Source organism: Ictalurus punctatus, chromosome 22 (genome assembly GCF_001660625.3).
Source record: "Ictalurus punctatus breed USDA103 chromosome 22, Coco_2.0, whole genome shotgun sequence".
In the NCBI taxonomy this organism is placed as follows: Eukaryota; Metazoa; Chordata; class Actinopteri; order Siluriformes; family Ictaluridae; genus Ictalurus; species Ictalurus punctatus.
In genome coordinates, this window is record NC_030437.2 from 12,930,488 (window position 1) to 12,955,799 (window position 25,312).

A 25,312-nucleotide genomic window follows, 5' to 3' on the forward strand; every position below is an offset into this window, starting at 1 on the left:
ACTGTAATTTATTTATAAATAAAGTCGTACACAGTATATTCTACATAATGTCACGTGAATGGTTGATAATCCACTAAATAAGAACTTTTGAGATAGTAAATGTAAAAAAAAAATTAGATAACGTTAACATTTAGAAATGATAGACATTATAATGCTGCTGCCAAAAATATAGGAAACTTTTACTGCATTTTTTTCTTTTCTTTCTTATAAAATTTCATTTTTATCGTCTCTTACGCTTATGTCAGATGTCTCTCATGACCTTTACCTGAGGTACTATATACGACTTAAGACTAACATTAGTTAAATAACTGTTAATGCAGTTATTGAGACAAGCTGCTAATTATTTTGAAGGTTGTTATCTTACTTTAAACACTTTTTTTCCATTTCGGTTAAAACTTCAAATTAAATTCTAAGTCAGCTTTACATTACTCAAAATATTTTTTTTTACTCGCAATATTTTATAAGTGCGTTACGTTGTAGTACCGGAACTATTAGACACATTTTGTGGTCCCACACGGAAAGTAATAACAGCGGCACCAGTAAATATGGCAGCCTCCGCCAGGAGCTTATTAAGAGGTCAGGTTTATAGATTTTTTTCTGTTGTATAAAATATTGTAAGCATGCTGTATTAACATATTTTATGTCTCATTTCAGCATGAATGTGCAGTTTCTCATAACCTGTACTGCGCTGTCATGCGAGTAGCTATTTATTTTGTACAGTATTAGCACTAGAACTAGCAGCACTAGCTGTCTAACATGCTGTAAATTCTGGATGTTTTGTCTCACAGTGTTGGCTGGATGTCAGAGGCAGATCCTTATCTCCAGCGCTTCATCTTCTTTATGTCCGTCCCAGAATGCAGCTAGGCATCATCCTGTCAGGACGTATGCTGCAGCAGCCAAGTTAGCATCATGCATTTAAGTATCTTTCATCAGGAAAGAAAAAAGATAAGCACAGCAGACAAGGGAATTAGAGAATATTTCTCGTTCAGAAAAGCAAGGGCACATATTTGAACCATTTAAAAATTTTATATAAATATATATATATATATATATATATATATATATATATATATATATATATATATATATATATATAACTGTCATTGTTATATGTTGTTATATATAAGAACTGTTTTGTTGTTAAGAAATATATATATATATATATATATATATATATATATATATATATATATATATATTCTATTTAGCATATTAATGGATGCATGAAACAAATAGTGCTTCTTTCCTTTTGTTTCGCAGACCATCTAAGAAGGAGAAAAAAGGTGAAAAGGGAGCAGCAAAGGAAGTAAAGCAAGAAGAGAAGAAGAAGGAGAAAAAGAAGATCGATGATACCGGTCGTCATAAGCCGTACGGCCTGACAGCCTGGGTGCCGATCGATGACGTGTATGTAGTGAGGCACTATCCTAAACAGGTGTATGATGCAGATGTAGCTGTGGACATGCTGAAGAGCTTTCAGAAGCTGGACTTTACCCCTGAAGATCAGCCTCTTTTCATTGAACTGATGCTGGATATGAAACTAGAGAAAAAGGTGCAGAACCCACCTTTCTAATCATGTTTCTTTACGCTGTGTATTGATTATTCTGTTACAAATTTCTAGAAATTTGGAAATATTTTAAGTGCTTCGATGTAATAGGGAAAAATGCTAGAATGGGACAATAATCATGTTCAAATATTTTTGGTCACATTTGGTCAAATAAGCTCTCAATACAGTAGCATTTCTTTTTTTTAATGAATAGATAGTCTACTGTTTTTTTCTCTTTCCAGAACTCATTATATAACTCAACTTTGTTCATGAATATAACAATAAATAGTTACATTTTTAAAATACATTTAGAATTAATTCAGCCAAAAATATGGATGTATTGCAGCTTTATAGCCTCACTAAGCTGACTTCAGGCCAGGCACACTGGAGCTTTCACTTGCCCCATGGCCTAGCTAAAAAAAAGTTGATGATTTGTTCACCTCTGTAATCGCTCAACATGTATACCCAACCTAACTCTCCTAACTTATTATACAACAACTGCTTATGTTAAAAAGTTTCTTTCTTTTCCTCTTCCCTCAGAGAAAAGTAGACCCCTTTGTTAGCACTGTCCATTTACCGCATCCGTTTAAAAACGATCTGAACAAAGTCATGGTTTTCACAGAGGTGAGTATCTGCTTCTAAATCTGCACATTTTAAAGTCTGCGCATGCACTCCGTTCAGTTGAGTGTGAATTAAAATCCTGTTTAAAGCATACTGATTGTAGTACAATGTTCTGTCATGTGTCTGTATGACTGGGGTTATTTTTAGGATCCAGAGGAAGCCAGAGTGGCCACTGAGCACGGAGCAGCTATAGTGGGAGGAGCCGAACTTGTTGAAAAGGTACGACTTATTGATGTTAAAAGCAAACCTTCAACCAGGTTAGTCACTTCTCCTGAACAGCCAGATTTGTAAGATTGTATTAGCCGTAAATGAGTCAGTTAATTGCTCAGTCAGTCAATAACCAACCAATTAATTTGTCAGTCAATCAATCAATCATTAAACCAACCGATTTATCAGTGATGGGACGGTCACACTAGGCTTTAAGCATGCGTATTTTTGTCGGACTTCGCTACAAATATGGACAGGAACAGGAACTAAAAATAATTACTATAGAATGTAATGTAATAATAACGTCCACAGAGCACTGAAGTTTTCATATGTAATTACATTTTACAGCAGTAAAATGTCAGACAGTATTTCAGTCAATCCTTATATCAGTCAGTCAATCAATAGTAAACCAATTAATCAGTCTGTCAGTCAATCATTCAATAAACCAATTAACAGTCAATCAATTATTCAGTTAATCAGGTGATTATTTAGTCAATCAATATACCAACCAATTATTCAGTCAGTCAGTGTTCAGGCAATAAACCAATTACTCACTCAATCAGAAAACCATTAACTTAATTATCCAATTAATAAATAAATAAATAAACTAATTAATAATTCAGTCAGTCAATCAATCAATAAACTAATTAACCAGTAGTTAATCAGTAAGTTTGGCATTCAGGTCAGTAAACCAACCAACATCATTCAATCAAATAAATATTAAAAATAATTGAATGGTTAAAAAAAAATCAGATTTAGACGGTAATTTGATCAGTAAGTTTACATGCACTTACAACTTCATGACTTCATACCTCATACAATTTCCACAGAAGTAGCATGTCTTAATTTACATATGCTGTAACAAATTTCATTTTTAATGGGAGTATCTTTACTATATTAATTTTGTGAGTTTACTTTCTCATAATTAATACAGGGACCCAGAGACCCATTTTAATGTCACATAAAATATGAATAGCCTACTTCCTGAATATTGATCGCAAGTCAAAAATACGGTATTCGTTTCATGAATACGTTATGTAGACAACCTTTTCGAAAACCTGTAGAATAATCAGACAAACACCTAAAAAATGGAACTGCACAGAGAGCTGGGGAAGCAGACTTATTGCTTTAATCAATTATCATTTTTCAGTGTATTTAAACTTTCTTGTTATGGGTGGTGTGCGTGTTTGTGTTTGACAGAAGACAGTAATACAGAGGAATAAAAAAAGGAAGCAAAAGCTTCATTGAATGTCAGTTGATATATATATATATATATATATATATATATATATATATATATATATATATATATATATATATATATATATATACAGGCTGCCGCTGTTGGGCCCTTGAACAAAGCCCTTAACCCTCTCTGCTCCAGGGGCGCTGTATCATGGCTGATTGCACTCTGCACTCTGACCCCAGCTTCCTAACATGCTAGGGTATGTGAAGAAAAGAATTTCACTGTGCTGTAATGTATATGTGACAGTAAAGACTCATTATTATTGTTTGCCTGTAGCTCTACTATAGCAGCACACACTCTGTCACACTATCACCCACTCTGGCATTGTGTTCAATCATCTAACTACCTCTGAGGACACAGACGTGAATATCGAATCGGATGAACAAATCTGACAGTGGCAATGCAGTCTTATAATAATCTAGTGGTCAGTACCAATATTTGCATGTTATATTTAATAAAGGTGAGTGTACATAGTAAAAAAGCTGATCTCAGAATTGCACACATCGGCATTCAGAGATCAGAATGAATTACATGCAGTTGTTAACCTTAAACTCAAATCCATTCCATGAAATCCAAAGCAAGAAGCAGTATCACATCCAGCGCTGCTGTCTGATGAGTTTATTGTACCACAATATTTCATTCATGCACATGTTTTGAGCATTGTAAATACACCCCATGTCTGTGGAATGGTATTCAAGGGCAAACAAAAAATAATCATTTGTGCGCATACAGAAGTGATGAAACTCATAAAATAAAACATTCTTGTTGGTAGTGGACTCAGACTGATGTTTGTATTATTCTTTGTAGATCTTGGAAGACGAGATCACAGCAGACTTTTACGTGGCTGTTCCCGACATCATCCCAAAGCTCCTGCCTTTAAAAAACAAACTGAGGAAAAAATTCCCAAAGAGCAAACGAGGCGAGTGTCTTCCTCACATCCAAATTCTGTCTGTTTAGTGAGAAAATGATGACGTTTAAGTCGTCCTAAATGACTGTTCATGCTGGTTCAGGGTCAGTTGGGGTGAACATTCCTAAAATGCTGCAGTTGTTCAGGAGCGGACATGAGTACATGGTGGAGAGGGATGTCTACGTCATCACGCAAGTTGGAACGGTAAATCAAATTCGAAACCTTACAGCATAGCAATGATTACAGTAAACCATTAGGTATTTCTAACTGTAGCTCTAATGACATTTTACAGTATAATCATTTCATTTCGTAAAATAACAAACAATTTATACAGTTGAGCTCATAAGTTTACATACGCCTTGCAGAATCTGTAAATGTTAATAATTTTTTTTTTTTAAAAAGAGAGATTATTAAATTGCATTTAGTTTTTTTTTTAGTCCTGCCCTGAATAAGCTACTTCACATAGCAGATGTTTAAATATAGTCCACAAGATACAATAATAACTGAATTTACTCAAATGAACCAGTTCAAAAGTTTACACACGCTTGATTCTTAATACCGTGTGTCTTTACCTGGATGATCCACGACTGTGTTTGTTTTGTGATAGTTCTTCACGAGTCCCTTGTTTGTCCTGAGCAGTTAAACTGCCCACTGTTCTTCAGAAAAATCCTCCAGCTCCAGGTTGCTGCTGCTGCTTCTGCATCTTCTTCTCCTGCTGCTTCTTCTTCTTCTGTTGCTGCTTCTTCTGCTGCTGCTGCTGCTGCTGTTTCTTCTGCTTGTTCTGCATCTTCTTTTTCTGCTGCTTCTTCTTCTGCTGGTTCTTCTGCTGGTTCTTCTGCTTCTTTTGCTTCTGCTGCTGCTGCTGATGCTGCTGTAGCTTCTTCTTCTGCTGCTTCTTCTGCTTCTGCTGCTGTTTCTTCTTGTGCTGCTGCTTCTTTGCTGCTGATGCTGTTTCTTCTGCCTCTGCTGCTGCTTCTTCTGCTTCTGCTGCTGTTTCTTCTTCTTCTGCTGCTGTTTCTTCTGCCTCTGCTGCTGCCTCTTCTTCTTCTGCTGCTGCTGCTGTTTCTTCTGCCACTGCTGCTTCTTCTTCTTCTCCTTCTTCTTCTTATTATTATTATTATATGATTTTTTGCAAGGCATATGTAAACTTATGATCTCAGCTGTAGTAGTAGTAGTAGTAGTAGTGGAGGTAGTAAGGTACACGTTATAAAATGTTATTAACCAAAAGTGCCTTATCATTTGGTTAATAATATACTGAAGCAGAAGCTTGACATGTTGTAATTAACCAGAGTAAATGTATAGCACATTCATTTTACTGAAATGAATCATGCAATACTGAATTCTTTCAAACAGCTGGATATGCCAAAGGAACACATCCTAGATAACATGCGGGTCATCATTCAGGACGTTGCATCCCACAAGCCATCAGAATTCGGTGAGTGTTTCGTCACTGCGCTGCATTGACACTGTATTTCAAAGCATTTCAATAAAGCAAACAATATCGTGAAAACAATAAAGTGTTCAAACGTAGCTTCAAACGAAATACAACATAAAACAAAAGCAACCTGAGTTAAAACACACAATGCAGTTTTTATTTAATTTTTTTATTTTTTATTGAAGCAAAAAGTTATCCAATACCCATCACCAATGTGAAAAACTAATTGCGCCCTTAAACTTAATGTGGTTGTGCCACCTTTAGCAGCAATAACTGCAACCGAACACTTCCGATAACTGGAGGTCAGTCTGTCACTTACTTCTAGGACTAGGACTTACTCCTATGCTTTGGATCATTGTCCTGCTGCATAATCCAGTTTCAACTTATGGACTGAAGACCGGACATACTACTTTATGATTTTCTGGTAGAGAGCAGAATTCATGTTTCCCTCAATTATTGCAAGTTGCCCAGTTCCTGAAGCAGCAAAGCATCCCCACACCATCACCCTTCCACCACCACGCTTGATCGTATGATGTACTTTTTGTGGAATTCTGTGTTTCATTTACACCAGATGTAAAGGGACCCCTGTCTTTCACACCGTTCCACTTTCTACTCATCAGTTCACAGAACTTTCTCCCAAAAGGTTTGAGGATCATCAAAGTGTGTTTTGCCAAAATTCAGATAAGCCTTAATGTTCTTCTGGGTTAGCAGTGGTTTTCACCTTCTCCACTCTTCAATGGATGCCATTTTTGCCCAGTGTCTTTCTGATAGTGGAGTCATGAACAATGACCTTTATTGATGCAAGAGAGACCTGTAGTTCATTTGACGTTGTCCTTGGGTCTTTTGTGACTTCCTGGATGAGTCGTTGCTGTGCTCTTGGAGGAATTTTGGAAGGTCGGCCACTTCTGGGAAGCTTCACTACTGTGCTGAGTTTTTCTAGTTGGGGATAACGGCTCCCACTGTGGTTCTTTGGAGTCCCAGAGCCTTTGAAATAGCTTTGTAGTCCTTCCCAGACTGATGTATTTCAATCACCTTCTTCCTCATCATTTCTGGAATTTCTTTCAGCTTTGGCATGTGTGTTACTGGGTAAGACCTTTTATCCAACTTCATGCTGTTGAAAAAGTTCTAAGTGTTGATTTGATTGAACAGAGTTTGCAGTAATCAGGCCTGGTTGTGTCTAGTCCAGCTGAACCCCATTATGAATGTAGTTTCATAGATTTGGGGAATTAGTAACTATGGGGTAAATACATTTTCACACAGGCCCAGTTGGTATTGAATAACATTTTTTGCTTCAATAAATATCATTATCATTTAAAAACTGTATTTTGTGTTTACTCAGGTTGCACTCAGGTTTTATCTTAGATTTTGTTTTAATTTCTGAAACAATTTAGTATGAGGTATACACAAAAACAGAAGAAATCAGGATGGGGCAAATACTTTTTCACAGCACTGTAAATACTATTTTTATGTCTTGAATAAGAGAAGTGGTATTTTGATCAGAAACAAAGCATTTGTATGAAAATGCATATTTGTATAATAAAATCTAGTACATACAGTACAGATGTGCAGTCTTATTCCCTCCACTTTTATACATTAGATGTTAAATGAAGCTTATGATCTTATATGTTGGCTCAGAGGTGATGCTCCTGTTTGATACAATGATTGTATTTGTACTTTTATGCAGGTTCCATTATTGAGAGAGCCATCACAAACAGTCAGACGAGCGAGGCTTTACGCATCAAATATGAAGCATTTTTACAGCAAGAGGTGAAGGAGGCCTGAGTAAAGTCCTCATAGTGTATATTTCATTGTGCAATGACATATATGTAATAAATTTTCTCAAATATGTAATATTGTCATCTGGTGTGTAGGTTTTATTAATAGGGTGCAGAGATGGGTGCAATTTTTCTTTTTTCTTTTGTTTTTTTTGTCCAGAGAGAAGGCTGGATAGTTACATTGTAGTACCGTTGGTGAGCACCAGGTGGCAGTCTTTCTCCCATCATTATTCACCTGCTGCATCCTTATAACTGGCGCAAAAATGCAGAGCATTTAACGTCTCTATTTGATTAGCATAAGCACTTATTTTTCATTTTATCAGCAAAAAACATTCATGGTTTGGTCAGTAACTAATCAATTCTAGTTTTTCTACAAATACACCTATGCAAACATTTGAAACTTGCTATATATGATCACACATTTGATCTCCCCAGGCTTAACACATTTGGTGCTGCCATTTGAAGATACAGTCAGGTTTGTTTCTTATTTGAACATTATGTCAAGACATACATGCATCGAAATGATTTGGTGAGGCTCAGGTCAATTGCTTACATGTAAAATAAGGCACACTATATACAACACCACACACACGAGTAACAGTCTAAATGTTCTCCACAGGTATGGACACGTCTCACAAATCTCATATTTTCCTCACTAAATATTTAGTCACATCAGTAGCTATGCTACAATTTAGTGTGCAATTCATGATTATTTGTCACACTTGAACAGTCTTTGAACCAATATTATGCATCACTTGGTGCATGACGCCCTGTCAGTGTTGCCAGGTCCATAGTTTTCCATTGAAACTAGTCTACTTTTACTTTAACTCTATGAATGCACTTGTGCTTCAGATAATTAGTTTATTCATTCTCATAGTTCTACATTGTGACTTTATACACCATAGCGCCATAGTTGAATTCTCTATTCTGATCGGCCAGAAGGTGTTTATTCATTTTTCATAGCAATGCTGACAGTACTGTTTGAAAATACAAACAAATCAGTTTTTTATTAAGACTTTCCTTCTAATATATTATTATTTATATGGTACCTTCTCATTCAAAGCGGCAAATACTTCACATAAAGAGATTTTCGAAACTTGTAATTGTTGGCATGATGACATTTTCTGTAAGGGCGCATTGATTTTGGAATGTCTATGCTGTCAGAGTTTTGTAACAGTCAGAGGTAAGGCTGTTTACTTTTTCAGACACAAGAAAGTCTTCAGGAGAGAGGTCTTCGCTTTCCAGTTACCTGGTAACATAACAAGCTGCATTTTGTCTTATAAACTTCAAGAAAGAGAAAAAAAATAAGAGTATGGTGATGGACTAATGAGTCTTTATAGTCACATATACATTAGAGCAAAATTTATTTTATTTTTTGCATATACCAACATGTCAGGAAGTTGGGGTTAGCCATGATACAGCACCCCTGGAGCAGAGAGGGTTAAAGGCCCAAGAGTGGCAGCTTGGCAGGGCTGGGGCTTGAACCCCCGACCTTCTGATCAGTAACCCAGAGCTTTAACCTTCAAGACACCACTGCCCTATGACTGTTTATTGACACACATGACATGAATGACTGTTTATTGCTGCTATAATGTAAGATATAACAGGAACTAGCTTGTTTAACTGATGATCCACAACATTAAATGTAACTGTAAATGCTTAGAAAGAAAGACACATGCTTGTTAGTAAAAAAAGATAAAGAAAGTTATTATTAACCATCAGGCTTGTCAATAACTATCACTCACTGTCAACCTTGCAATGTTGCCCATTGCAATGGCATTTCCAAGTTGTCCATAGTGTGTGAATGTGTCTGCCATTGTACCCTGCGATGGGTTGGCACCCCGTCCAGATTGCCCCCTACCTTGTGTCCTGAGTTCCCTGGGATAGGCTCCAGGTTTCCCTGCAACCCTGTGTTGGATAAGCAATACAGAAAATGGATGGGTTGTTCTACATTGTAACTGCCAGTGCATATAACAATAAACTCTTGAATATCTCCCTCAAATTTTATTCCTTGCATATGCAGTGATATGCTCCAAGCAATTTTAAGACCTTGGTGAAAAAAAAAAAAACTTTCTTGAATGCTGCTTCATTTCAAATGTATTATATGATATGAACATGTATAGATGATTTAACAGTGGACTTTTGAACCCGCGTGTTTGGGTGTCTCAGTACTAGTGGACTTCTCATGCAGATCTGGCAACCCTTCTCCCAGGGGTCTGTACAGTACCTAAACAAGACTACAAAATCCTATAAAATTCCTAATATCTCTCCCTGAATTATTATATCTTAATCCACGCTGCCATGGGAGCGTTTCCTCCACCATAATACCTAATAAAACCAAAAAGGGAATATAGAGATAACTATGTCGATGCGATATTCGTAAATAAAGCTAAGATACTAACTAACGCGCGCGCATGAAGTAAACTGTGCATGCATGAATTGAAAATACTTTGCAAACACTAGACGTGCGTAAAGCTTTGGTCCTCAGTGAAAACTTGAATGAAGACACAAGAGCATTGCAGCGATGGTGCACTGACTGGAGCATGGGAGGGGGGGGGGGGGGCGTCCCAATTCTCTAATCAATACCTAACTTCCCCTAGCCAGTGCTCAGAGCTCAGAGTCCTCAGCGCGAGTCTCTCTCTCTCTCTCTCTCTCTCTCTCTCTCTCTCTCTCCACTATAATTAACCAGACTAACTAGCCGTTTCCCACGCAATGGGTTCTCACCCTTAAATTCGAGTGGAGTTATATTTCAGCTAGGAACTGAAGTTGTGTGGACTAGTAGCACGCACTGGAGCGCGCGGATCACTGGCTCGACTTGCACCTCTTTCCTTTTCTTCTTATTCTTGTAGGATTATTGAAGCGACTTGTCTCGAGCCCTGGTGCATCTGCACACCTTCAGAGACCACGATGTTTCACGGAAATTCTGATTTATCCTCTAGCTAAAAACCATTTCGAGGTTGTTTCCTTTCATTATTATTATTATTATTATTATTATTTTATTATTAAATGAATGACTGAAGATTTTCTAAAGTCATAATGGACCTTGTGTGGATTCTTCTCGCCGTGTGCACTGCATTCACTGCGATCACGCGAGGAACCGAAGGTTTGTGGCAAAGTTAATTTTGCTTCTTAAATGACTGTAGTGCTTCATCCAGCTTGATAAAGTTGCTCTTATAACAACAACAACAACAACAACACTACTGTGTTTGTTAATAATTTCAAGCTGTTAGACATGTGTGGTGCGCGTGCTGTTGAGGAATACCTGAACTCACCACTCACATTATGTTTATAATTGCTCGCAACATTTGATTGTGCCCTATTCAGCCCGTTATAAATCATCATTTCAATGCTTTGACAGAAAAAAAAATGCATGAGTTAGAAGTGTGGAAATGTGCTTTGTTATGAATGAAAAGTGGAGCGCGTGCGGAGCACACACTGCACTCAGTGTAACCCAAAACATGCCTTTTTTCGTGCACCATTGTAACAGGTCAAGACTTCATTCAGCTCTCTAGGTGTGTGCACTTCAAATTGTTTTTTTGTTTGTTTGTTTGTTTTTTAGGTTATAAGAAGGAAAGCTCTGTAGCTTATAGACACTTTGGGGTTTCTTGTCAGAGCAAAACTTTGATCTTACTATCTTTAATCTCTGACTTATAAATAATGCTACATGATATTACAAAGACTTTGAATAACCAAAAAATCGTATGCATGGTGACTCATGCATGCTATTTTTTTTTTTTTAATTTCTTTTGTTTGCACAGAAAAATGCTGGCACTGCCTGTATTTCCTGATTCATTGTAATGTATAACAGAAAAGTCCCCAGTGTTGAATTACATCTTAGTGTTGCATTAACAATGGCTGTTGAATTAATTGTATTTGTATCCAGACAGACTAAGGCGTTCATTTCACACTAGGAATCTTTCTGTGAATGTTAAATTTGGAATTTATTGCCTGAGATAAGACTCCAAAGTGGCACATCCGCTGTAGATTTGCTCTAAAAACGTTGGAATGAGCTGGAACTGTGTTTCACCATCTACATTTTTACACTGATCAATAAGCCAAGGAAACACATTTAGAAGCTCTGATAGGTTTGTTCATACTGCCAAATGTCTGTAAGCAAAGTAATCAAACAAAACCAAATAACAAGGTTGGGAGTGAAAGGGGGGAAAAAAAGGAAAAGAAAATCTATTTACCATTTCATCTACAAAAAAATTGTATGTAGATTGCATCCTGTAACAAGACAGCAATTCAGAACATTAGGCAAAACCAACAGGAAAATGGCTTGAACATAACTGAACTAAAATATTGGTACATAACAGATACGTCCAAAAGAATGTGCGAAGCAATCTGGTAGAGATGTTACTGTAGATGAGGATACCAAAGCTGCTCAGATAATATGAAAAAGGTTGGTATTACATGTATAAAAGCAAAGCCTGGGTAAACAAGTGATCACATTCTATGTTATCGTATCATACAGAAAGTGAGATGCTTTTCAAGTCTTTTGAACTGCGAATCATGTATTTATTACTATAAATATCTTAACATACACTATTTGTCATCTTTATTTAGTTTTCAAGTTCTTTTTCAACTCTTACCTGCTATATCATAAGGGAAGCACAACACTTAATTTGTTGATATGTAGCTTGTATAATTATAATAATCCAATATCTACAATTGACATATGCTGATGAAGTTATTAGCCTATTATAATCATGTGCCATTTATTTAAGGTGAATTGAAGTTTTATTAAGGAAAGCATGTTTTCTAAGCTGCCTTTAAAGCTTTTGATGCAACTGTAAGTGACATGTTGCTTCTTTTCCACTCCAATGCCCCTCATCCCTACTCATCTACAGGAGCTTGTGTCCACCAAGGAGTCCTGGTTGCGGTATGTATGTATGGATTTCAGTTACTGTCTTTATCGTAATCAGACTGCTATATCTGGTTTAAGTATGTATCTGCAATTATCCAAGCTTCAAGCTGTAATTGTGCTCGATTTACACAAGCTGGACTTGGCCTCGTTAATAATTCATGAGAAGTACATTATCATGGTGCCGCCTCTGACAGCTGCGGGCTGATTAAGGATCAACGAGAAGAGACCGAATAGTAATGCTGATGAGCAGAAGTACCTCGTGAATAATGAATGCCAGCAGACTTTTTGAATGTTAATGGGGCAGAGAAATAAGCTAGATTCTATGTTGTGATAAATGGATCACTGTCTCATTGAGAGACATCTCACTGTGTACAGGTCATTTTTTCTTTCTTTCTTGTAGTTAGAGGTCTGTGACTAGACATGTGGTAAGATCGTGAAGATGTTTAACAACTCATGTGGCTCCTGAGTTATAACTATTGGTGACCAATTCCCAGATTTTTAAATGTGGCTCAGGGATGAGTGGCAATCTGTGTTCAGGTTTATACCATAAATCCAAATCCATTCCCAGGGGGGATGTCTCCGGAGGACCCTTAACCCTTGTAAAAGCTTGACAACAGAGGGTTTCCAAGTGGAACCCCTTTTGAAATCTTGAATGTCTTGTAGCTGTAGATCAAAATGACCTGACTTGTGGTAAGATCTTGCAGATCTTAAACAACTCATCTGACTCATCCGTTATAGCAATTGGTCACCAGTTCCCATGCATTTAAACATAGCTCTGGGATGAGTGACAAAATGGTCTTCAAGATCATACCATACATCCAAATCCAGTCTTTGGGAGAAAAAGTTCTTAATCCTGGTAAAAACCATACAACAGAGGGCTTCCCTTTTTATAAACTGTTCCATGTGGAAAGCTATGATGTCTCATAGTTGTGGTTGTGATCAGTTATAACAATTAGTGACCAATTCCCAGGCATTTAAAAACAGCCCTGGATTGAAAGGCACATGTCTTAAAATTTCTCCTGTTGGGAAAAGGATCCATCTAACACACTAGAGTCTGAGATATGGATCTCTGGAGAGCCCTTGGAAAGCTTCAGTCCTTAACAATATGAAGAAATGTCTTGAGGAATCCGTCAAGACAATGTTTGAGACATTGTGTTGAGAACCTGAAAAGCTTTTCCATGTCTGAGAACATATCTGAGAACTTCATTTCTGGCTTTCTGAGTAGTAAAGAGCTAAAATGTAGTTGCTGTTGAGTTGCCTCTCTTACTGATGTTTGTAATTTTCCAAGTCTTGCTTGAAATTTCACTACCACCGTTTTGACTCTGACATGGATTTAAAAAAATGCAATAAGTTGCTACCTATTTTTCCCCCAGCTTGTAATGGTGTGTAAAGACTAATGCCAGACTATGAACCTTTGAAACACTAGTAATTACAACCCCAATTCGAAAAAAGTTGCAACGTTGTGTAAATTGTAAATACTTGAAAATAAAAACAGAATGCATTGATTTGCAAATCTCATAAACCCATATATTATTCACAATAGAACATAGAAAACATACCAACTGTTTAAACTGAGTGCATGTACCATTTTAAGGAAAAAAATAAGGTAATTATTAATTTGATGGCTGCAACATTTCTCAAAAAAGTTGGGACGGGGCAACACAAGGCTAGAAAAGTAAGTGTTACTAAAAAGAAACAGCTGGAGGTTAATTGGAAACTGGTCAGTAACATGACTGGGTATGAAAAGAGTATCTTAGACAGGCAAAGTCTTTAAGATGAGCAGAGTTTCACCAATCTGCGAAAATCTGCGTGTACAATTTGCAGAACAATTTCAGAATAATGTTCCTTAGCATAAAATAGTGAAGACTATGAATATCTCATCATCTACAGTACATAATATCATCAAACGATTCAGAGAAACTGGAGAAATCTCTGTGACAAGGGTGAAAATCAATATTGCATGCCCGTGATCTTCGGGCCCTCAGGCGGCACTGCATTTAAAAACAGGCGTGATATGTAATGGAAATCACTGCATGTTCTCAGAAAGACCTCCAGAACTCATCGTCTGTGAACGCAGTTCGCCGTGTCATAAAGCTCTGTCATGCAAAGGAGAAGCCGTATGTCAACATGATCCCGAAACGCTGCTGTCTTCTGTGGGCCAAAACTCATTTAAAATGGACTGAGGCAAAGATAAAATTGTTCTGTGGTCAGACGCATCGAAATTTTAATTTTTTTTTGGAAACCACGGACGCCGCGTCCTCTAAACTAAAGAGGAGAGAGACCATCTGGCTTTTTGTCAGTGCTCACTTCAAAAGCCTGCATCTCTGATGGTATGGGGGTGCATTAGTGGCTATGGAATGGGCAGCTTGCACATCGGGAAAAACACCATCAATGCTGAAACGTATATATACAGGTTTTAGTGCAACATATGCTTCTATCCACATTCTATACCATCTTTAATTCTGAAAGACACTGCCTCTCTAAAAACTCTTTTTATACCCAATCATGTTTCTGACCTGTTGCCAATTAACCTAATTAGTTGAAAAATGTTCCTCCAGCTGTTTCTTTTTAGTTACACTTACTTTTCCAGCCTTTTGTTGCCCTCGTCCAAAATTTTTTGAGACGTGTTGCGGCCAACAAATTCAAAATTACCTTATTTTCAAATTCAAAATTACCTTATTTATTTTTTCTTAAAATGGTACATTTACTCAGTTTAAACATTTGTTACGTTTTCTTGGGTCTATCGTGAATAACGTATGGTGTTATCAGATTTGCAAATCATTGCATTCTGTTTTCATTTACATTTTACACAGCATCCCATCTTTTTTGGAAGTGGGGTTGTAGATTGAAGGTAAATATACAGCAACGGATTCTCTCCTGTGTTGGCTTTCTGTTAACCGATAGCTTTGAGAACCGTTGGTATGCGCCTATAGTGCGCTACAGCATGGCTATGACCTAAGAATGGGGAGGGTTCCTGGAGAAAGAAAGAGGCACAGAGGGGTAGGGTGATGGAGGTGGACAGGTGGAGACATGCTCATACACATTCAGGAAGAGGCCCTTTTGCAGTTCAAAGAGAAAGGCTACCCAAAACACCTGGAGAAAGAGCCAGTCTACACCAGTGGAAATAATGACATTTAGGCAAGACCAAAGACCTTTCATTCACCTTCAAGTCCTTATCCAAGTCTGGAGCATTAGCACCAATAAAAACTGATAATGAGCAGATATGTTTTAAGGGAAGTCTTTGCTGAAGAGAGTTTGCTAAGTGACTGGGGCTAGTCGACCATTGAAGGGGTATTCCGACATGGAGAAAGACTATTAATACCTCCTAGTGAAGCAGTACTTGCCCTTTCTGTAATACTATGTACTCTGAAATACAGTACACCGCAACCAAATATAACACTTGTGCCTCCGGGCAAAAATTCTTGGCATTGCAAGTAGACATCCTTGAAGAAATCAAAATCTAGGGCACTTGGTGAATAGAACTGTCTAAACAGAGACCTCTGGAAATGACAGATGATTTTTATTTTATTTTCTTGGGAAGCATGTGGTAATTCGGGGCAACGTTTCCAACCTGTCAGGAATCTCACAGGTTTTGTACTTAAGTTTCCAGGGAATTAAAGGGAATAGTTTGCATTTCAGTAACTTCTGGCTGGGCATGGACTTTTAATGGACATGATCAGCTTTTAAGTACGCTTTTGAAAAACAAATTGTTTAGCCTTTCTCCAACAGATATGAAGTAATTCCAGTGATAACAAGGAGCATACTCTTGTTTCTTGCTACCATTGTATGGAAACATCACAGATAGACAATGGCATTCCAAAAGACACAGATGTTTAGTTGTTATGTTTATTGTGTCTGATCATTTAGAAGCAAAGATTGAAATACATTGTTGACAAAATTCAGCTATTATTTGTCTGGTAAAGTGATGGAAGCCTTGACGTATGTTGTATTCAAATCAAGGTGAATTCAGTAGGCCTTTTTATATTCCTCTTCACCATATTTTGAAGTATTTCATTATTTAGATGGCTGACAAAACCACTGAACAAAACACTAAAACATGTGTGGCGTTTATTTATCCTTGAAAGCAACCATCTGTGTCAATTGTACATCCTTTCATTCGGAAACTGTATCTAAGGTACAGTGCTCAACCCAAGTGTATGACCAATAGACTTCTACTATATTCATAGTTTAACATGACTCCAGTTCCTGTTGTGAATAACTACATAGTTAATCCAGTTCAGATGTTACTAACATGCTGCTCTATTGGCACTCATCCCATTCTGGCCAAGCACCGAATGCCTTGGAGTTTTTCTCACTGATTTACCTGACGACTATCAATCTTGTTGAATGGTTACTTTCTGTAGAGTGAACTAAACGATGTTTGACTTGCCCTATTATAATTTCCCAAGACTATTACATACTAAAGTGTAGTAAAACTGTGTCAATTTATACTGTAGTTACCAGCCCAGTAGCTCAGCATCAGCAAGCACCAGGTTTGGCTAATAGACCAACAAACAAATCAAACAGACGTCTTTTCTTAGACTGTTTCTGTTCTGCTTGCCCAAGGGCCTTCTGGCTTTTGTCTTGTTGTCCATTCCCAGTGTTAAACCCACAGCCCCACGTTTATACTCTGTCTTTGTGGTGAATAGTTTTCTAATCCCATTTGTGCTTTCTTTGGAAACAAGCCTACTTTTTGAGCGTGCTTGCATAAAATTAAATTAAATAATGTTTACTTGGTCTCAAATTTACAAAAAAAAACAACAACAACAAAAAATCAAGTTAAGTGGTTGAACATTAAAATGAATAGATAAAGCATTCACATTCTATGTAGACTGAGATACCCATACAGTGCCCTCCACTAATATCGGCACCCTTGGTAAATATGAGTAAAGAAAGCTGTGAAAAATTGTCTTTATCGTTTAACCTTTTGATCTTTTGTTAAAAAAAAAATCACAAAAATACTCTGCTCTCAATGATATCAAACAACTGTAAACACAACACAGGTTTATATATATATATATATATATATATATATATATATATATATATATATATATATATATATATATATATAAATCTTGTGCTGCCACAAAGAAAAAGGCACGGGGGCCAAAGTAAAGACCAAATGTAGCCTAATCTGCAATATCATCGCACACAATACTGGTTTATTCAACAAGAATTCCTGAGAGACTAGTACTACTGGTCGTAGAAGGATGCCTCAAGCAGCACTTGAAAATGTGGCCTGTAAGTTTTTGGCATGTCTGCTTCAATCCATTTTTTTCATAGGGTATCAAATCCCCTCTAACGTCCTCAGAGACCAAAACCTCATGTCATGTGTCATGCCTTTTGATGAACGTGAAGCAAGCTATGACAAATGGAAAGCCAAAAATGTCCCCCCAAGTATATCTCCTGCCAAGAGTTAACTTAAATGTCACTCAAAAAGGAGGGGGGAAGGGGGGACTGTTTCAGCACCACTCATAAATTTACATTTTTTATGGACCATACATTATGGACAGCCTCATCAACTGGGAAATGTATTCAGATGTATAGATCTGAAACACCTGTTATCATGGTCAGGTGAAACTAACTTTAAACTTTTTTGCCTAATCAAACTTTTTTATTTATTTATTTATTTTGCTTAGGTAAATTTTGGAGGTTCTTCCACTGTGCTTCTCTTTCATTAATCTCTTTGAGCTGTGGTTGAAATTTGGAGCATGGTTTCCTCTGTGAATACCACAAAGATAGATGATGTCAGAGTGGCATGTGGCAGTTTGAGGAAGATTAAGATCCAGACCAGGCCTGTCTTTTCTTTAGTTTCCTTTCTGCTTCTTAATTTATGGTTTTTATTCATGTTCCTCCATGTTCAAAAAAACAAACCAATCCTTGTTTAGCTTGACTTGGAGAAGGAGAGGAAATAAATCCATCCCTTATGTAAACCTTCTACACAAAACCCATAGGAAGATTTTTGGGTTGTCTACCTGAGTATTAGTGAAGGTAATGAAAGACTGTCTAAGCCTGCTCGAATCATTTTTCAAGCTTATTGTGCCCTTGCTTTCTGTGTCTTCTCAGTGTTTTAATAATTTAGAGTTGAGAAAAGCAAAGTGATTTCTACTTTTGTCTGGTCTCTATGCCCTGTAGTCATATTTCACCTGATTTATTTTTAAATGACTGGCTTGTCTTTAGACAGAGAATTCTCAGCTCTGTTTTCATTATGACTCATTGATGATGCTCTGGCAGAAAGTTATAATGTGGTTTAAATCTGTGAACAATGCGATCATAGCCAGTTTAACATAAGCCATCTGCAGTCCCATTTCAATGAAGTATAATGGAATCCTTTATTGTATTAGTCTTATTTGTGTAGAGAGTACAGCAGTTTGCATCTTACAGGCTGAAACAAATAGCTTGAATTCTTGAGCGTGTTTAGAAGGATTGCACTTGCATGTAATGTTGTTTTTGTAAGCTTTAAAGAAGCCTGTTGCCCCCGAGTCTTTATTTGTTTGCCTCTTTTTTGACTCAGTAGTATTACTGATTACTGGTTGCATGGATTAGAAGAGCTGCCACATGTTTTCCAAACAATTCCCAACACTTGGTATCTTTTGAAAACTGAATGAACTTCACCTCGGTTTGACAGAGGGTGAAATCATTTGTATGCAAGAAGCAGAGTATCTCACAGTTCCTTACCACATGAGTCCTCTAATTAAGCAGAAATTCAGTTCCGATGGAATATTTGATGAAACACTTCCTTATCACAGTGAAATATTTGGAAACATTCGACCATGTGCAGTTTGACCATGGTGTACTTTAAAGTGTAACCTCCCCCTTTCAAGAATACCCGCCTCAGGGAGAGAGAATGGAGATGCTTTCAGGCATTAAGGAGTGAATAGAGCACAATGGAAGTGCAGGGTTAAGTGAAGATTCCGGAGGTGAGTGACCCCATGCCAGTATTGAACCTCCCACATTGCTTTTGTGTGTGTGTGTGTGTGTGTGTGTGTGTGTGTGTGTGTGTGTGTGTGTGTGTGTGTGTGTGAGTGAGTGTGAGTGAGTGAGAGAAAGAAAGAAATAAATCCCTTCTTCAGATCAGTTCTAGAGGGTTATGGGATAATTTTAAACAATTTTGTCTGTTGATTTTTGTCATGTTGGGATGCACACATTTGCACTGGACTGTAAGTAGAGAGTAGCATTGTGCCACAGCATGTAAAATTGCTGTCTCACAGCTCCAGGTTTCCTTTGGGGTTTCCTCCCACCTTCCTAAAACATTCCAGTAGGTGGATCGAATATGCTAAATTGCCCTTGGTGTGAATGAGTGTGTGACTGTGTATATGCATGGTGCTCTGAGATGGACTGGCTTCCGAACCTGGGTGTTTTCCCACCTCACTGAAGAGACTCTTGCTTCACCACAACCCTGAGCAGGATAACGTGGTTACTATGAATGAAGGAATGTAAATAATAGAAAAGAATAGTATGAGCAGTTGATACATATTTTCAAGTTAGAATTTGTTGATTTAATGTGTAGGCTGTCTCAGATGAACTTTGAGCAAGCTTTAAGCAAAAGTTACCTAAGTGGCTCTTATTTTTTCCCCCAGTGTAACATGATGACAGGTATGCTTTATGTCAGCTCTACATAAGCAACTACTATTGCACTTTGTTTCCCTATATTTCTCTCATTGTATGTCCTGAATGCTTTCCTGTTGTGTTATTTAACTGTTGTCTTGGGCAGTTATACATAAAACTACATGTAGGGCAACTATTCACTCTTCAGTCTGCTTCCATATTGTTAATCCATAACTAACTTTGGAAGAAGTCTGCGGAGCAAAGTTTAATTTGTCCTTAGTTGAACCGACTGTGCTGAAGTTTCAGCAAGGATTATTTCAGCAAATCTTCAGGGTCCTCTTTAATCCGAGCTTGTCGATGTGCTTAGGGATGAAATAATAGCGAACATTTACATCTGCCCCATCCTCTACAACTTTTATGTCTTTTGGTATACATGCGCTTTATCCCAATCTTTCAAGGTAGTGAATCAGCAAAGCAAACCACACATTGCCCTTCAGCATAAGAGATGTAGCAACACATCCATCATTGATCTCAGCAGCGCCAGGTCTGGCCTAGATAGCGAACATCAGCTCCAGAACTGTGGCCTGCACCCGGCTGTTTTCCCTTTCCCAAGGTTTCTGTTAGATGTCTGGAACTAAAATAAAATGGCACTGATGTTAAATGAATTGCCTCTAATAACTGTAGTTACAAATACAAACAATGTAACTACTACAAATACAAACAATGTAACTACTGAGGATTTTTGCAGTGTCCCAGATGGATTATTCCAAAAATGTCTTCTGTAAGTACACATTACGGGTGCAATGCAGTGCCATTTTGATCTGTATCTGTTTTAAGTGCATTATGATGATGATTTAATCATCACTCGGATTTTGTGTAGGAGTTCCGCAATGTAACATCGGAGTATGCTGATTTCGCAGACATTCCTCAAGAATACACCAAAAAAAAAGAAGCCTTTTTTTCCCCTCACTAAAATGGAGCCACCTTATTGTATATATCGATCTGGAATGATTTGTGCAGGTGGTTTGAACTCTCTGATATTAACTGACACCACCTGGAAGCCCCGCCCCCTTCCCCCAGAATCACGTGCTCTTGGCTGGAGTCGGAGCGCACCCTTGCTTTCTGTCAGAATAAAATGGAGAATGGTTTGAGTTTGTTAATGTGAAATAAAACCTGTCGTTGTGTGTTTAACTTGCTCAACAACTATATATTTAGCATCAATTTAGTACGGATGTTACTGGAGAAATTCCGAAAGTGCTCTTCTAAACCTTCGGTGTTTGTCCGAAAGAGAAAATATGCAAAATTTGGACCTAAAAAAAAAAAGATTAAATAGGCTCAGTACAGTTATGCCAACATACATTATATGACCATGTGATCAATGATCAACAAGCACTTATTATAATAAAGGTCACATAATCAGTTTGTGCACATAGTATGCATGATTTTTTTTGTGTGTGTGTGTGACTGCTGAACCCATGCGAAATGGTTACTGCAGACATCCTCCGACAACATTATTTAACAGACGTATCTGTAAATCTTATCCCATTTGAATAGTAAGAATTTTTTTATCACGCTTACTTCATGCTAAATAATGCAGTTTTGGACAACTGGAATCCTGCTACCAGAATAAGATACGGCTTTGTGCGTTGATCACAACTTACCCTGCAATGGTTCTTTTTTTTTTTTTGGTTCTTTTTTTTTCCTCCCCACTGTAACATGATATTAGGTAGAGTGGAATGCTTTATGTCGGACCTACAAACACGGCTAGTTTTTTTTCCTCATGTCTGTCATCCTGTGGCACAGAGCCTCAGTGCCTCCCCGATGGCTCTCTGCTGAAAATAATGCCCTTGTTCATGGGCCTGTCTGTCTACAGCCTTAGGTCGAGCACTGGCTAATGGCCAGGCACCGGGCGATAGCTGATGATTCACACACACAGGCAGTGGCGTGAGCCTGGCGGCACTCAGACTCTGTGAGCTCTCCCTGTTGTTATCTTTTGTACTGTGTCCTTACTGCCTGCTCTGTCATCCACCTCAGCATCAAAGGAATGCTACAATTAGCCTCTTTAGATTCCGGTTTATTACAGATGTAACAGATTGTTACACAGGTGAAACACCTGGAAATCTTCTGCGAGGAATAGACTGTAATTTGCAGGGCAGAGCTGAGAGTGGGGGGGAAGGTAGAGAGGAAGGGAAGCAGAAGTCTGTCCTTCAAGGGCTTTTCATAAGCAAGCACCTATCTGTCATTAGATCAGGCTCGGTACTCATTTCCCAGGCATGCTGGGGGGAAATTGTTGCTCAAAACTGCTATGAGGAATTCGTTTGTTCGGTGTAGAAGGTGTGTATTTACACACAGACCTCGAAAACTTTAGTGCCATGAATTTTTTGTCGTCTTAAGTGTATTAATATAAAGACTAGGGGTAACACAATGTCCCAATCTGGGTCTGTATCTGTTTAGTGCTCCAAATATTCATATCTCTATCTGTATTTGGGCCAATGTTACATTTAGGCTACAGTCTTCTTCTTTGGTTAGCAACAAGCTAGCAAGCTAGCCAGCTAACTGTGTTGAGTGGTGTATAGTACAGTTTCCTCCTCAAAACAGTAAACTGTCTTTAACAAGCTAATACTGTATGTCTGTATGTCGATTAATGCAAAGCATATACTTGTGTATGTACAAGGAGACCATCCTGAGTTTCTGACCTAGCTAGTAGTCAGAGCTATATTCAAATACAGCAGTATTAAAACCGGAAGTGGGGTGTGCATGTAACCAAATCAAAAAAAATATTTACTCAGAAGTATTCTCTAATTAATTAATTTAGTTGGTTCACTTTTTCCAGCAGTATTGATATAAATGAAAACAATGAATGCTGTAAATGTATAGTTTAAGTTCAGTTTAATAAATTAATATGAAAATCTAACATCTGAAATGTCTTTCTTTTTTTCCCCCTGAGCTTTATGTCTGACTACTCACCCACATGAAAGTTAAAACCTCCCACTCCCAACTTTTTCTTGTATCCTGTTGGATCCCAGTCACGATGCGCTCCTCCAGCCTCAACCAGATGCCCTGTGAACCTATCTGGCAAGCTTTCTTTAAAAAGAAAAAAATATGTGATCACATTATCTTTTCATTCCAAATAACACATTCATATTTGGATGGTTTCTTTATACTTTATTGTGCGCATGAAATGAACAGAAAGCAAAAAGGAAACAAAACTATTTGTACCACAGTGTTGTTGAATTCTCTTATTTGAGAAGGTGTTGATTAATTTTCTGTAACAGGGGTTGTAGGGGGAAATTTAAAGTTCACATCTGTCCTTTTGAGCACGTCCGCTTCACGCCTCCAGGGTCGGGGGTTTGATTCCCACCCTGGCCCTGTGTGTGCAGAGTTTGCATGTTCTCCCCGTACTCCAGGGGGATTTCCAACGGGTACTCCGGTTTCCTCCCCCAGTCCAAAGACATGCATGGTAGGCTGATTGACGTGTCCAAAGTGTCCGTAGTGTGTGAATGTGTATGATGTGATTGTGCCCTGCAATGGATTGGCACCCTGCCCAGGGTGTACCCCGCCTTGTGCCTGATGCTCCCTGGGACCGGCTCCAGGTTCCCCGTGACTCTGAAAAGGAGTAAGCGGTATAGAAGATGGATGGATGGATGGATCGATCTGTCCTTTTGCTACTAAAGTATTAGACCAACGCTATAATTATCATCCACACTATATGCTAGTCCATTTCTGAACCGTATATATATATATATATATATATATATATATATATATATATATATATATATATATGTATGTATGTGTGTGTGTGTGTATGTGTGTATATATATATATATATATCTATATATATATATATATTTATATATTCTTTATATAATATATAAATATATATATATTTATATATTATATAAAGAATATTTAAATTTAATGTAAACTATTTTGTTGATGTAGCTTGACTATGCACATACTCTATACAGTGGCATAATAAACCAATAATGAATTAAAAATCTTCAGTAGAGTTTTATGGCACTTGGCAGACACCCTTATACAGAGCGACTTTACAGAAGTGCTTTGTAGTCTCTATGAAAAAGCACATCTTCATGCTAGTTCACTAGGTCAAGGACTAAGAGTGCCATCAGTCTAAAAACCCTGTTGGGGAAGTTAGTACAGTATGAAAAAACACTAGGCAAGGATTTTATTTTAAATAACAAAAGTGCTAATTTAAGCACTGGGTAAAGAGGTAGGTCTTTAGTGTTCATTTGATGACAGCCACAGACACTATTTGGACAGCCAGGGGAAGTTCTTTCCACCACCTAGGTGTCTGGACAGAGAAAAGCCTTGACACCATTATTTGCATCTCTAGAGTCCTTTTCACACTTAAACTTTGACACGGGAATGTAATGGCAAATAATCATGACAAGGTTAAGTGTAAACACAAACCAGAGTTCCAATACTTGTGTGATGGGACATTTGTAGCAAATGTAAATATGTGCATCCTGGTAAATTTCCATTTGCAAGTGTGAATGACACACAGCCCAGCATTACTGGTAAAGGTATGCCAGTGACCTCCCAGGCTTTGGGCGTGAAAACTCTAGCGAAATGTTTGTAGATGACAGCTGTGAGGAAAACAGGGGGCGTTTTATCACACTCCTCGGACAGTTTTTATGCCTTTGAGTCCTGTTCATGGAAGCTGTAATGTATTAACGAGCTCTGATTTGAAACAACAGAAGTGTTGACTCAGTCCATGTCTGGTGATCTGATCTGACAGAATTATTTCTCAGAATGGTTCTGATGTCACTGTTGTAATTTACTTTATGTGCTGGTCACTGTTGCAATTTGATGAAAATAATGTTTTCATTTAGTTATTATGTTCCTGATCAGTGAGAAACTAAGCAGCCAAGTTTCTGTGTGATGGTTTGGACTGTTTCTCTCCACGTAAATCCCACGAGCGTTATAGACACTCACTTTGTTTGCTTAATGATGGCTTCAAAGTTTGGAATCGAGAACTCTCACCATGCATTTTATGGGTTAAGCTCCATTTAAAGAGCTTTCATTCCTATACTGGTGTGTCTCGGTGTATTTCGAATACCAACATCAGTCCTCGTCACATTGAAGCTGTATGTCAGGGCTAAAAGCCAGACAGTCATTTCACTCCCTGCCCTAGAG

At 37.7% G+C, this 25,312-nt stretch overlaps 2 protein-coding genes across 5 annotated transcripts in view; both read left to right on the plus strand.

The window, feature by feature from the left end:
* Positions 1-429: 429 nt before the first annotated feature.
* Positions 430-7,810, plus strand: mrpl1 (mitochondrial ribosomal protein L1). Of its 3 annotated transcripts, XM_017452262.1 has the most exons (10): positions 430-576; positions 655-695; positions 789-900; positions 1,261-1,549; positions 2,084-2,167; positions 2,312-2,383; positions 4,425-4,536; positions 4,628-4,728; positions 5,878-5,959; positions 7,644-7,810. In XM_017452262.1, exons 2-10 carry the CDS (start codon positions 656-658, stop codon positions 7,739-7,741), a joined length of 990 nt encoding a protein of 329 aa, XP_017307751.1. In that variant the 5' UTR covers positions 430-576; position 655; the 3' UTR covers positions 7,742-7,810. The 3 variants fall into 3 exon arrangements, with proteins under 3 accessions (XP_017307751.1, XP_017307750.1, XP_017307749.1); XM_017452261.2 differs by lacking the exon at positions 655-695 and having other exon boundaries at positions 474-576; XM_017452260.3 differs by having other exon boundaries at positions 523-695.
* Positions 7,811-10,359: 2,549 nt separating this feature from the next.
* The window catches only part of fras1 (Fraser extracellular matrix complex subunit 1), a 139,243-nt gene continuing 124,290 nt past the window's right edge, over positions 10,360-25,312 (plus strand). For both annotated transcript variants that reach the window (XM_053674449.1, XM_053674450.1), the window contains exons 1-2: positions 10,360-10,837; positions 12,585-12,616. In XM_053674449.1, coding sequence (XP_053530424.1) covers positions 10,771-10,837; positions 12,585-12,616 — 99 coding nt within the window. In that variant the 5' untranslated portion in view covers positions 10,360-10,770. The remainder of the gene's footprint in view (positions 10,838-12,584; positions 12,617-25,312) is intronic.